Below are 12,645 nucleotides of genomic sequence, written 5' to 3'. Positions count from 1 at the left end.
ATATATATCATATGCAGTGAATACAGCCGTGGCGATATTCATACTGACACTTCATCGTTGGCAAAATCCCTAATAATAATATTAGTTAGATGTCACTTCTGTTTTTCTGCAAGTTGTCACAGGAAAAAACAATGTTTCATGTCACTTTCTATAAAAACTGAGCCGACGTTCTGAGCTGAAGTTCAAACTTCAGTAGTGAGTGTTTAAAAATGTGTGTGTATGTGTATATATATATTTATTATTTTCAAAACATAATAATAAATACAATTATAAATTATATTTGCATAAATAAAATAAGCCCACTATATATATATATATATATATATATATAAAAATAATTTGGGATGCATGATATATCGGGCACCATATCTGTATCGGCCGATATATGTTCATTTTTAATGTTATTGGTATCGTCCCGATAAGAAAATTTGGCCGATATATTAAAGTCAATAAATAACAGATTATTTTCTTCAGTTGTGACACTTGATGGATTTAAATTACTTGAAATATGATTGAAATAACTTAAAAAAAGGAAAATACATCTCAGTCCAAACATGTGCAGTCTGTCATAGGCTACATAAAATTTATTCTGAGAATGTTATGATTTTGTGCTTGGGACATGGCTTTAATGGTGAGACTTGTTTTTGTGGTCAGGCTCTCAAAAATTATATAAAAATGATTCAGATTTAGGTTTATTGGTCAATATATCAGTTATCAGTTCTTAGAATTATCGGTTATCGGTCTCAGCCAATATTTTCATATCTGTGCATCCTTAATATACATATATATATATATATATATATATATATATATATATATACACACACATTTTTAAACACTCACTACTGAAGTTTGAACTTCAGTTCAGAACGTTGGCCCAGTTTTTATAGAAAGTGACATTAAACATTTTTTTTCCTGTGACAACTTGCAGAGAAACAGAAGTGACATCTACTACACGGCTGTATTCACTGATTATGAATTATGGTCAGGCCCGTCTGTTATTGAGAACATCTTTTGAGTATCTTCCAAAACCTCGTCTTATAAAGCAGCATCAGGAACTACCGTTATAAAGTTGTGCTTACGCCACATATTTTACAGAATGGACGTCTTGGACGAAGCTTTAAGACTCATAAATTCTCATTGAGAGAGACAAGCTTAACCAAATGCATGGAAACTATCTTTCATCACATCTATAGAGTCAGTCCTCAAGAAACACAGAAAGAGAACATTTATGCAAACAAGTCGGATAAAAATCAACCCAACATTTATTGCTATAAAAACAGGCCAGTGCTGTTTCGTTTTCAATGATTGACTTTTAGTTTAGTTTAGTTTTGAAGTTTAGGCTTTTTCTTTTACATTATAGTATTTTGTATAGTCAAACACAAACTATAATCATTTCATTCGTATTATTTTAATTTACTTTTTATTTTATTTTATTAAGTTTAGGCTTTTTCTTTTACATTCCAGATTGAAATGCCTTTCAATAACAAAAATACTTCAATAAAATTCTGTAATCCAAACCTCACGTGATTTTGTGTGTGTGTGTTTTCCGTCAGATTCCCCGTTTGAAGCACCCAAACCCGTTCTACCTGGGCTCGCTGAAGAAGAGTCTGACTGACAGGGAGACTGAGGAGATGCACAATGTCCTCAAGTGAGTTAAACACCATCTAGATCTCAGATACCCCCTTTTCCACCAAACAAGAACTGATTCTGAACCGGAGCTGGTTCAACTTGCAAACCTTCTCAGAACCTGTTTGTTTTTCCACTGACCCGAGAGCCCAGCGAACGACGTCGTTACGTCACTGTGTACGTCGCCATACGTCTTTGCTTTCTCAGAAACGCTTGCGCCAACTTCAAGCATGACAATTACAATGGCGGACTACATCGCCTTTCTGCAAATGTTTCTCCGGGCTTTGCAATCCTATATTGGGTCAGAAGACGATGTACTAACTTTCTACTAGTGCCGTTTTTAGCAATGGCGGTCACAACCTTTCCCGTCGTGTTGGTCGCAATAACCCCGCCCCCAGCCCCCGACGTAAGCATGACGTGGTAAAAGTCCAGTTCTAGTCCAGCAAAGAGTTGGTGCCGCTTTGGAACCAATTTTCCTGGCCGAGAACTGTTTCTTTGGCTGTCGAAACACAAAGAACTGGTTCGCGAGTAGGCACCGGCTCCGAACCGGCTCTCAAAATGCGTTGGTGGAAAAGGGGTAAGAGACTCATACTTATAAACCCACGGTTTCACAGACGAGGCTTGATCCTAGTCCCAGACTAAAATGCATGTTTGAACTGGTTTATCTGAAAGCAGTTTGCAGTGACATATCCTAAAATGTGTCAGGTGTTTTGTTTCAATATGATTTTTTTTTCTGCACTTTTCTACAAGCTATTTAAATGTCCTAATTGAGCTAAGGCCTAATCCTGGCTTAATCCTGTTTTTTTGCTTTGTTTTTGTTTTTTAATTGTTCTATTTCTTTTAAGAAATGTCATGCAGGATTGTAACAAGTGTACAGTAAGTCACTTTAAATGGCTAAATGACTCCGTACTGATCGAGAACAGAGTGAGTGGTTTGACCTCACGTCATGTGAATGCTGCTCAGACGTCCGTGTGTGTGTGTGTGTGTGGACAGACTGACCGCGGGCGCTGAGAACACACTGTTTCATTACGTGCTGATGGAGACGGTGCAGGGCATCTTCATCGCTCCCACACACAGAGAAGTCCATCATCTGAGCGGCTCCATCCACCCACAGCTCATCCACAACTTCTACCACTGCTGTCTGTCTATACGCCAGGCCTTCACGCTGAGCCCCCCCACACGGGTAATCCCAGCACCCCTGCCCTGTCTCAGTGAACAACGCTCTTTTCAACTTTCTATTCATCAAAGATGCATGAAAAAATGCATCACGATTTCCACAAACATTTAGCAGAACAACTGTTTTCAACATCGATGATAATAAACAGAAATATCTCTTGAGCATTTATGCTCATGTGACACTGAAGACTGGAGGAATGATGCTGAAAATACAGCTTTGATCACAGGAATAAATTACATGTTAAAATATAATAAAATAGAAAACAGCTGCTTTAAACTGTAAGAATATTTCACAATTTTACTGTATGTTTTGATCACTGAAATTCACCCAGAAAGACTTTCAAAAACATTGATAATCTTACCGAGCCCAAGATTTTGAATGGTAGCGCTTTTAATTCTATATCTAATTTAAAAATATATCGTTTTTTTTAAATATTTTTTAGTTGCATTAATTTATTTTATTCTTACATTCTTTCATACATATATTTTTTTTCATAACTAATTACAATTTTAAAAGTCTGCATATTTATGTGTACAGTAAATAAATTGCAGTTGTTAATCCTTTAAGACCATTTTTAAGGATCCTTCTCTTTTTTTATTATAAACAAACGTAGTATTATGTATATACTATTATAGTTTTATTAATATTTAGAATTTGCTTTAATTTTTATAATTTAATTTTCATTTTAGTTTTAACGATTTTGTTTATTTAATAAACTTAAATAAATTTAATATTTTAATATTTAATAATTATAGATAAAATGTATTTTGATTTATTTACCGAAATAAATAATTTGTAATAGTTATGCATTCCTCTGTATTCCAACCAGTCAGTTAAATAATCTTAAACGTATGAATCGATAAGGTCATTTCTATGCTATAGTATATATTTGCTCTGCTCTATATTTAGAGTTATATAAAATAATACCGCTCCTTTTCGGACATATTGAAATTATTGTTATAATATATATATATATATATATGTTCTTTTTTTTTCGGTATGTTGCAACATACTTATTGTATTTATACATTTTATTTTATTTGTATCTTTTTATTGTTTCGAAATAAAAACATAAATGAAATGGTAATATGGAGGTGTGTGAATGTGTTTCAGGATCGCAGAGGGACCGAGCGGCCCCATAGCACTCGAGGTTTGGGTCCAGTCAAAGAACATGGAGTTCTGTTCCAGTGCAAACCTGAGAACTGGACCGATCAGAAGAAACCGGCTCCCACCATGACCTACTGGGTGATCGGGTACGTGACCTCTGACCTCCAGCAGTTTATGAGTCAACGTATTCCACGGGTTGAGATTAGAGGTGCGATGTGTTCAAGTGCTCCTGGGAAATTCGTATTTACAAGTTGGGAAGTCGAAAAGATCAGTTCACTTAGGCCAGAGCATGCTGACAATGTGAAACTACGTAAAACTCCAACTTTTTTCTCTAAATCTACAAAGTGATGAATTAAGATTTTTATTCCGTTTGTTAAGGTGCTGTAAATCAAATCATTTCCCATTTGTAATTAAGACTTTGTGGTGAAGTTCTTGTGCATTCAACTCATAAGTAAAATCATGTAGTTGTAGTATTTAATAATAATTGTTACAATATTTTACAACATTACTGTTTTTACCGTTCAAAAGTTTGTCAACATTTTTTGATCAAAAATAGGTAGTGTATTTAAATATAAATTTATATAAATATATATAATTACGATTTTACATGTTTGTTCATTTAAAAATGAATTTTTTTTTTCAAATTTAAAAACATTTTAATAATTAATTCGAATTTTGCGCATTTGTCCAAAAAAAATTTCCTTTTAAAATGAAAATAAAATTTTAAAATTTTAAGTAAGTCTATTTACAGTGTATGTGTATTTATTTTTGAAACGCATTAATAATTAATTTCTTTTACAGTTATATCCTGTAAAATAAACTGTATTTTGAGCTTGATTGCAAACTTCAGTTACTTCTATTAGAGTGCGGATCGGGCCGAATTTTTTTGTACGAGCCCGGCCCGCGTCCGACGGAGCAGTAACCGAACCCGACCCGAGCCCGACAGGCATAAAGATATTTATGTCCGAGCCCGACCCGAGACCGACAGTTAAAATCCCATTTTTTTCTCATACTAATGACACATGTGCGTTTGTTTGTGTGGAAAGCCTGCTTTTATTAAGCAACTGTAGGAAGACATTCGGAAATGTCAGCAGGATGAGTGCATCAGCGCGCACGGAGAAACAAGCGCACTTAACGCGGGCGCGCATGCACGTGTTTCGTTGTCACGGCTACATAAACAAATTTCCGCACACAGGAAGACAGATGTTATGATAATATTTTACATGTATTTTAATCACAAAAACGAACGTTTGCATCACGTGAAAGCATCAGGCACATTGGCTACCAACATAATAAGCGGTTTTAAATTTAAAATGTTCAATGGCATATCGCGCTGATGTGACCGAAACCGACCCGAACCCGAATATAATTTCTAAATATCTGTCCGAACGGATTTTCGGGTTTCCATCCTCTAACTTCTATTAGAAGTTCCATCAGTATATTTAAATAAATAGTGTTTTTTTTTCCCGATTGTTATGTTGTTATGATAAACGAGCATGTGGCCCAATGCTTTAATAGTATTTATTAATATTTTGAATTCGCTTTCATTTGTGCTTGAACACACCAAAAACATCCTCCTCTCACTGATTCCCCAACACACATCTGCATGAGTGTTTCCAGCTGATTGTGGATCTGTCGTTGCAGGCGAATGCTTCTGGAACCCGTCCCTCAGGAGTTTTACGTGTGTTTCCACGACTCTGTGGCAGAAGCTCCTGTGGAAATGGCCTTCCGGCTGTCTTTCGGCTTGGCCGTGTAGCGTCAGCGGCACACGAGGAGATTAGCGTGAGGTATGTGTGTGAACGAGGACAGAAAACGACTGGTTCATGCTTCAACAGAACTATCTTGTGATGGTAATCATGTGTTGTTGTGGACTTTGTGCTCAATGACAGTTAAATACAAGCAGCGTCTGTAGCAATGAACGATTAAATGCATCCGACATGGTTGAAAAGCACAACTTTAATACCTCAAACTACGCTGGATCTCACAAGCCACAGGCTCACGGACACCAGAAAAGCCATTTTTCTCTTGACTTTTCCTCGCTGGATCAAGTGGAATGAGGTTTTCCCGGCGGCGTTTATGACCACAGCCTTACCTGAACTTTTGATATGAAATGTTTTTGTGTTTTTTATTTAAGGTTAAGTTAAAACTTTGTAATACGTTGTTCATCCAACAAATGTGCATCATTTATCAAATAAATGAGAGCAGATTTAACTTCAGGTGTTCTTTATTTCAGTGTTTTTACAAAAATAAACCAGACTGTTTCAACAATAGGTTCACACGTTACATCAGAGTTTCATTCAGAACGAATGTGTTATCAACCATTATTATACTCACATTCTATGCAACAATTTCCACAATGTTTTTACAGAAGGATTTACATCAAAACATGTTTGCTTGCTGTTATGTGTTTGAGCTTAATTCAAAGTAAGTTATCAACTATTATCACAGAAATTCATTCTCATGATTTATGAATTTCTCTGAAAATCATTTGTAATTATTAGATAAGTATTCTGAGTTATAGTCGCATTGAATTAAATTAAAAAAAACAGAAGAAATGTGGGTAACACTTTAAATTTGCGTTAGAAATGAACAATGAAAACTACTTACTACATTTTTTAATGTTAAATTCTAAATGACAATACATTTTAAACAGTTTAAGTTATTGTATAATGAAAGAACCAATAATAATAGAATATTTATAAATTAACTTTAATAATTGCAGTAAAAAGTTGTTCAATGTGACTGTAAATTGTTACTGTTTTACAAATTACGCGTTATGTGGGTTTGAATGCACAACATAAATACAACAACAGAAGGATTTACATCAAAACATGTTTGCTTATGTGTTTGAGCTCAATTCAAAGCAGTTTTAGCAACTATCATAACAGAAATTCATTCTCATGATTTATGAATATCTCTGAAAATCGTTTGTAATTTTTAGATAAGTATTCAGAGTTATAGAATTCGCATTGAATTAAATAAAAAAATAGAAAACAGAAGAAATTTGGGTAACACTTTAAATTTGCATTTGAAATTAACAATGAAAACTACTTGAAATGTATTAATGTTACTTTTCTACATATGCCAATACAGTTTAAGTTATTGTATTATGAAAGAACCTACAACAATAAACAAAGGAATATTTATAGATGAACATTAATAATTGCAGTTGTTCTCTGTAACGTTAACAAATTGACTAAAGTGTTACTGTTTCTTGAATTTGGGTTCGAATGCCCAACATAAATACAGCTTTAGCATGATTTTCTTCAAACAACTGTTCATCATAATTGTGTGCATCAGTTTAAGCCAGTCCCTCCAGCAGAACCAGGTTTTTCCTGTAGCACTCCAGACTACACAGGGGCGTCCCGGTCTGAGAACAGGAGTATTTCCTCAGGTTGGAGCATCCCGACACCCCGCAGCTCGGCGGGACAGGGGGCGGCGGCGCTGGCGGCACTGAAGGAGTCGGGACGGGGATACCGGCGGGATAGGAGACCCTGACGCCTTGTGCATCACTGCTGTACCTCACCATGGGCACCTGCGCCTGCTTGGACTTGCGCTCCCTCATGCTCTTGATCTTGGCCTTGTTGGTTTTGGTCAGTCTCTCGATGGTCTGGTTCTTGTTCTCCTCCGCTTTCTTGGCCGCCTGAAGACGTCTCTTGCGAGCGCGTTCCTCACGTTTCTGCATCATCTCGGCCGTCAGCTCCTTCTCTTTGTATCCCATGGGAAGCTCCAGTAACGGCTGGATCTGCTGCTTGTGTAAGAGGGCTTTCTGTTCAGACAGAAGAAACTCGGTCAAGGTAAAGATCACTCAAATACTTCGAGTCACCAGAAAAGTTAACTCAACAACTGTTCATCTGTAACTTGTAATCAAATCAGTACGATTTCTTTTTGTTTTAGAAAGGGGTCTCTTCTTGCTCAGCAAGGCTGCATTTATTTGATCAAAAATACAGATTTTTTTTTTTACATATTACAATTTAAAATAACGGTTTTCTATGTGAATATAATATAACATGTATTTTATTCATGCGATCAAAGCTGAAAATTCATCATTACTCCAGTCTTTAGAGTCACATGATCCTTCAGAAATCATTCTGATATGATGATTTGCTGCTCAAGAAACATGTCTGATTATTATTTTAAATGTTGAAAACTGTCGTGCTGCTTCATATTTTTGTGGAAACGGTGTTAAATTTCCCCCAGGACTCTTTGATGAGTAGAAAGTTCAAAACAACAGCATTTATTTGAAAGATAAATCTTTTGTAAACAGTGTTAGGTACAGTTACTTTTCAAAGTAATGTGTTTTGATATTGGGTTACTCCCCAAAAAAGTAACTAATCGTTCCGGAGGAAAGTGATGTCAAATTCCCTCTATTAGAATTTTTTTTAAACAAATTTTATGCAATTTATCAGATGTTAAATATGGTCTGGAAATTTAAGTCTGGAATCTTGAACTGGAGAATGTGTAAGAACCCTGTATTGAGGTTGTATAATAGTTAAGGCTATAGCGATACAACAAACCCACGATTCGGTTCGTATCACGATTTTGACCCATGATTTGATACGAACCGCGATTCTTTTTTTGGGGTGGGAGGAGAGAAAAAAATACTTTTATTAAATAACATTTGAAAAACCTACAGGTAAATCTTCTATATATATATATTTGTGAGTCTTCATTTTCTTTTCTTTTCCTACTCCAGTTCTTGTTAAAACTCACTATATATATTTATCCTGTGCATTTTGGCCACTTTTTGTGAGAAATCATATTTATTTCGCCCATTAAAAGCGTGCTCTCACTTTAATTGAGCGTGAGCAGCGCAGCAAAACTAGACTCGGCGCCGAAACCCGCGCTTCACTGCTGTTCACGCGACGCTCCTGCTCCCGGTGTGAATGCACTCATTGATTAACATACACGCCCAACAAAATACGCGCCGCTCACGCTTGCAGTGTGAATCCCTGTCCCACTGGTCAGATGTGTGTTTTTCTACGGCACCTGTCTGGCCGTGAGCAGAGACTCGTCGATCTCTTTCTTCAGCTCTCCATTATCATCCAGCTCTCCTTTCTCCAGCGCGTCCAGCCATCGCTCCTCCTCGTCCATGGGGCGTCCCAGCAGCGAGTCCGTGTCCATGTCGGGCAGGGGACACGGGTCCAGGTTACTGTCCTCATCTGGGTATCACACACACATTCATGCACGTTAAAGGAGTAGTTCACTTTATAATGACAATTAGCCCATGATTTACTCATCCTCAATCATCCCAGCTGTATATGACTTTGTTATTTCAGACGAATACAATCAGAGTTATATTAATAAATCTCCTGGCTCTTCCAAGCTTTATAACGGCAGTGGATTGCAACCATCAGATTGAAGCTCATAAAAGTGCATTCATCCATGATAAACAAACTCCACACAGCTCCTGTGGGTTATAAAGGCCTTTGATGAAAAATATTTATATTTAACACGTTACAAAGTAAAATTCAAGCTTACGGCCATACACAGTCGTTGCACTTTAGACATCCTTATGTTCGTTTGGCCGGAAGCTAGTTATTTTACTTTATAGAGTTTTAAATATGAATATTTTTCATACACAAACTCGTCGTTTTGCTTCAGGAGGCCTTTGGAGCCGTGTGGAGTTTGTTTATCACGGATGGATGCACTTTTATGAGCTTCAATCTGATGGTTGCCAGGAGATTTATTAATATAACTCTGATTGTATTCGTCTGAAAGAAGAAAGTCATATACAGCTGGGATGGCTTGAGGGCGAGTAAATCATGAGCTAATTGTCATTTCAAAGTGAACTTCTCCTTTAACACTGCTTCGTTTCCGTATATTTGGCCCCAGGTTACGCATGTGTCCCGCTCACCCAGCCAGGCTCTGTACTGCTCTATAGGAACTCCCTCTGACGGCACGTCATCATCAGAGTCGTCTTCGTCATCATCATCATCGCCATCATCATCCGTCTCGACGTTCAGAGACGACACTGAGCGCAGAGAGTCCGGGATCACTGTGAATGTGGGCACACTAGAAAAAGACAAAACTGACTTATTACAGAGAGAGAGAGACAACATTACACTAAATGAATCACCTCTTACAGGGTTTGAACCTGCAAACTTTTGTTGCCAGCCCAGATCTTTAGTCTACAACCATGCTTTACAAATATTTTGTTCCTTCCAAACTATACCAATATTTTTTGTGAAACACAAAACAAGCTTTTTGTCTATGTCATATTTTGGGGTAAACGGTTCAGTCCCCCTGTGGTAAAAATCAAGGTTTTAATGTTATTTAAATGTCTATGTGGTGTTTTTAATATGCTTCAAGACAAACCATGTGTAAATTCATAAGTCGACAGCATTGCTGAGTATTTTCTCCTTAAAACTGCAGTGAACCAAAGACAGTCTCAAAAACACGTTTGAAATCGCTGGTGTTTCTGACGTCACAAACTACCTTTTAACCAATCAGATCAACATGTGATCGTCAACGAGTGGATCACTGAGCTGTGTGAGTGAGTGGAGGCGGGGCTCATTTGCATATTCATTGAACCGAGTATACTAAATGTAGAGTTACATTCAAGCTATTTTAAGGCAATGAGAATTTTTTTTCAAGGAAAAAACGTTTAGATATGTAAATTTGGTGATCGAAGATGAGTATAATGGGATAAAATTATTGACTACAGGGGGGACTTTAAAGTAAGAATAAACCAATATGAAGAGAAAGCATGTATTCATTTGTTTCATTAACAGCTATAAGAGATTTGTTCTGTTATCACTCCATGAGTTCAGTAAGACGACACTTGTGAGTTGTACTGTAAATATATTGATATTATAATGTTATAAAGGATATAAAAAAAGCTCATGTTTTGAAGTCTCAGCCTCTTATTGCTGACCAGAATGGAGGAAAATGGCAATAAAAACATTTTCCATGCACATGTTTCTCTTTGAAAATTAAGGTGAAGTTTAAGACAAGAATTTTCTTTAATGAAGTGAATTAAAAACACCTTGTTAATAAACCTGTTGCGGAATACATCTAATTTAAATATTTATTTCAAAGAATTTCAAAAAGCAAAGGTGGTGCACTTTGCAAGCTTTCTGTTGCACATTTAATCACTTCTATTTGCTTTGTCTATTTGAGAATATGTGCTACAATTTATTCTTTTAAACATTATGCAACAAATTAACTGATAAAAAAATGCATGCGCAGATTATGTACAATAATGTTTGTATAACACAAATAAGGGAGAGTGAAAAAAATAAAAGGTCTCCATACTGCATGAAAATATATGTATTCTTATTAAAAATCGAATCTTTTCCAGTTTAAGGTGTTATATGAAACATTTTAAATTGTGATTTTATTGTCTAAAGAAATGCAAAAGGATTTCATGTATAGTTTATGTTGTATCTTATTTGATACTCTCATTTTGACATGATTTTTGTAAAAAATAAATACATAATGTATGGATTATCAAGTAAGCCCAAGTTGTTTCATTTCAGTAAATGTTCACCTTGAAATGTTAATAAGAATATAAGTTATTCCTATGTTTACTTTATAAAAAAGTAATAAAAGATGTATTTAAGCATCATGAACCGAATAGATAAACTTTTTTACAATTATTATAATAAAAGGTCAGAAGGCATGTATTAGATTGCGTGCAATTCAGCAAAAGCAGTTTTGATAAAAGATGAAAAATATGTGCAACGTTTTAAAGCTATTCTAAAGAAATTCTAATAGAACTTGTCATAATTTGGGAGCATTTCCTAAAGGGATCAATACAAAAAGCTCATGTTTAGAAGTCTCAGTCTAATTCATTGTGGGGAAAACAAAACCACTGACCTCTTGGTGCCTAGAGTTTGACCTCCGAGTTTGATCTTGAGTTTGAGTTGAGGAGGTTTGAGCACCAGCATCCCGGAGTCCGACTCCACAGCTTCAGAGGAGAAACTGTGCCCATCATCCCGGTGGTGCTTCTTCTTGTGTTTCTTGTGCTTTTTGTGTTTCTTCTTGTGGAGGTTATAATCATCCCCGTTTCCTGGAGAACGAACATCAACCAACCACACAGTTCCGATAAAAATTAGTTGATTAGAAACGTAGGAATGGATAAATATACACTCAATGTCCTACTTTAACTGTAAGGTCTACATTACCGCGCATGTTAAAGGAATAGCTCACCCAAAAATGAAAATGATCCCATAATTTACTCCTCAAGCCATCCTGGGTGTATGTAATTAATGGAATAATTTTCATTTTTGAGTGAACTACTCCTTTAATTAATATGCTTTTAATAGCCAAGAAGACACGTGGGTTAAGAAACACTCGATTATAATTTTTCTCCTCTACAAAAGCATTAAATGAGACTTACCAGCGAGAAATCTGGGGTGAATCATGTCTTTTCTTTTCCCCATGGACACGTAAAGTGAGTTTGACCTTAATTAATCACCACAATAATCATACTGAATACATATATGGGTCTATTCCGCCAGCAGATTAACGCAAATGGACTAATTCCTCTGCAAACTCCCTTAGCATTCTAGCATTGTGTTTACAAATGTGCTTCCTAGTGCCAAAGCATTGTGGGTAATGTAGTTCGCTCGCTCGCCGCTGCTTAGGTTGCTTCTAGATTTCGTTACAACTGTTGCGGGACAGTAGATGTGAATTTTTATTTATTTATTTATTGTGTGAATGCAGCATAATTCTCATATTTTAAATCTTGGTTGTGTGTTTTCGGTTTAATGACCAATGATGATGTC

General features: G+C 36.1%; 2 protein-coding genes across 6 annotated transcripts in view; one reads left to right on the top strand and one right to left on the bottom strand.

The window, feature by feature from the left end:
• Positions 1-6,124, top strand: part of intu (inturned planar cell polarity protein) — a 35,034-nt gene extending 28,910 nt beyond the window's left edge. For 3 of the 5 annotated variants that reach the window (XM_077227534.1, XM_077227531.1, XM_077227532.1), the window contains exons 13-17: positions 1,557-1,651; positions 2,623-2,812; positions 3,920-4,059; positions 5,558-5,700; positions 5,803-6,124. In XM_077227534.1, coding sequence (XP_077083649.1) covers positions 1,557-1,651; positions 2,623-2,812; positions 3,920-4,059; positions 5,558-5,669 — 537 coding nt within the window. In that variant the 3' untranslated portion in view covers positions 5,670-5,700; positions 5,803-6,124. Of the gene's footprint in view, positions 1-1,556; positions 1,652-2,622; positions 2,813-3,919; positions 4,060-5,557 lie in introns of all 5 variants that reach the window. The other 2 variants (XM_077227533.1, XM_077227530.1) reach the window with 1 other exon arrangement.
• On the bottom strand, positions 6,120-12,469 carry ino80b (INO80 complex subunit B). The gene is made up of 5 exons (XM_077227598.1): positions 12,258-12,469; positions 11,735-11,927; positions 9,771-9,928; positions 8,903-9,075; positions 6,120-7,682 (listed from the first exon to the last, which is right to left on the bottom strand). Exons 1-5 carry the CDS (start codon positions 12,298-12,300, stop codon positions 7,215-7,217), a joined length of 1,035 nt encoding a protein of 344 aa, XP_077083713.1. The 5' UTR covers positions 12,301-12,469; the 3' UTR covers positions 6,120-7,214.
• Between the last annotated feature and the right edge of the window lie 176 nt (positions 12,470-12,645).

This window comes from Siphateles boraxobius, unplaced genomic scaffold (assembly GCF_051911475.1).
Source record: "Siphateles boraxobius isolate OS27281-9 unplaced genomic scaffold, OSU_SipBor_1 130, whole genome shotgun sequence".
NCBI classification, from domain to species: Eukaryota; Metazoa; Chordata; class Actinopteri; order Cypriniformes; family Leuciscidae; genus Siphateles; species Siphateles boraxobius.
Note: the sequence above shows the minus strand (reverse complement) of the source record. Positions and strands in the feature narration are given on the sequence as shown.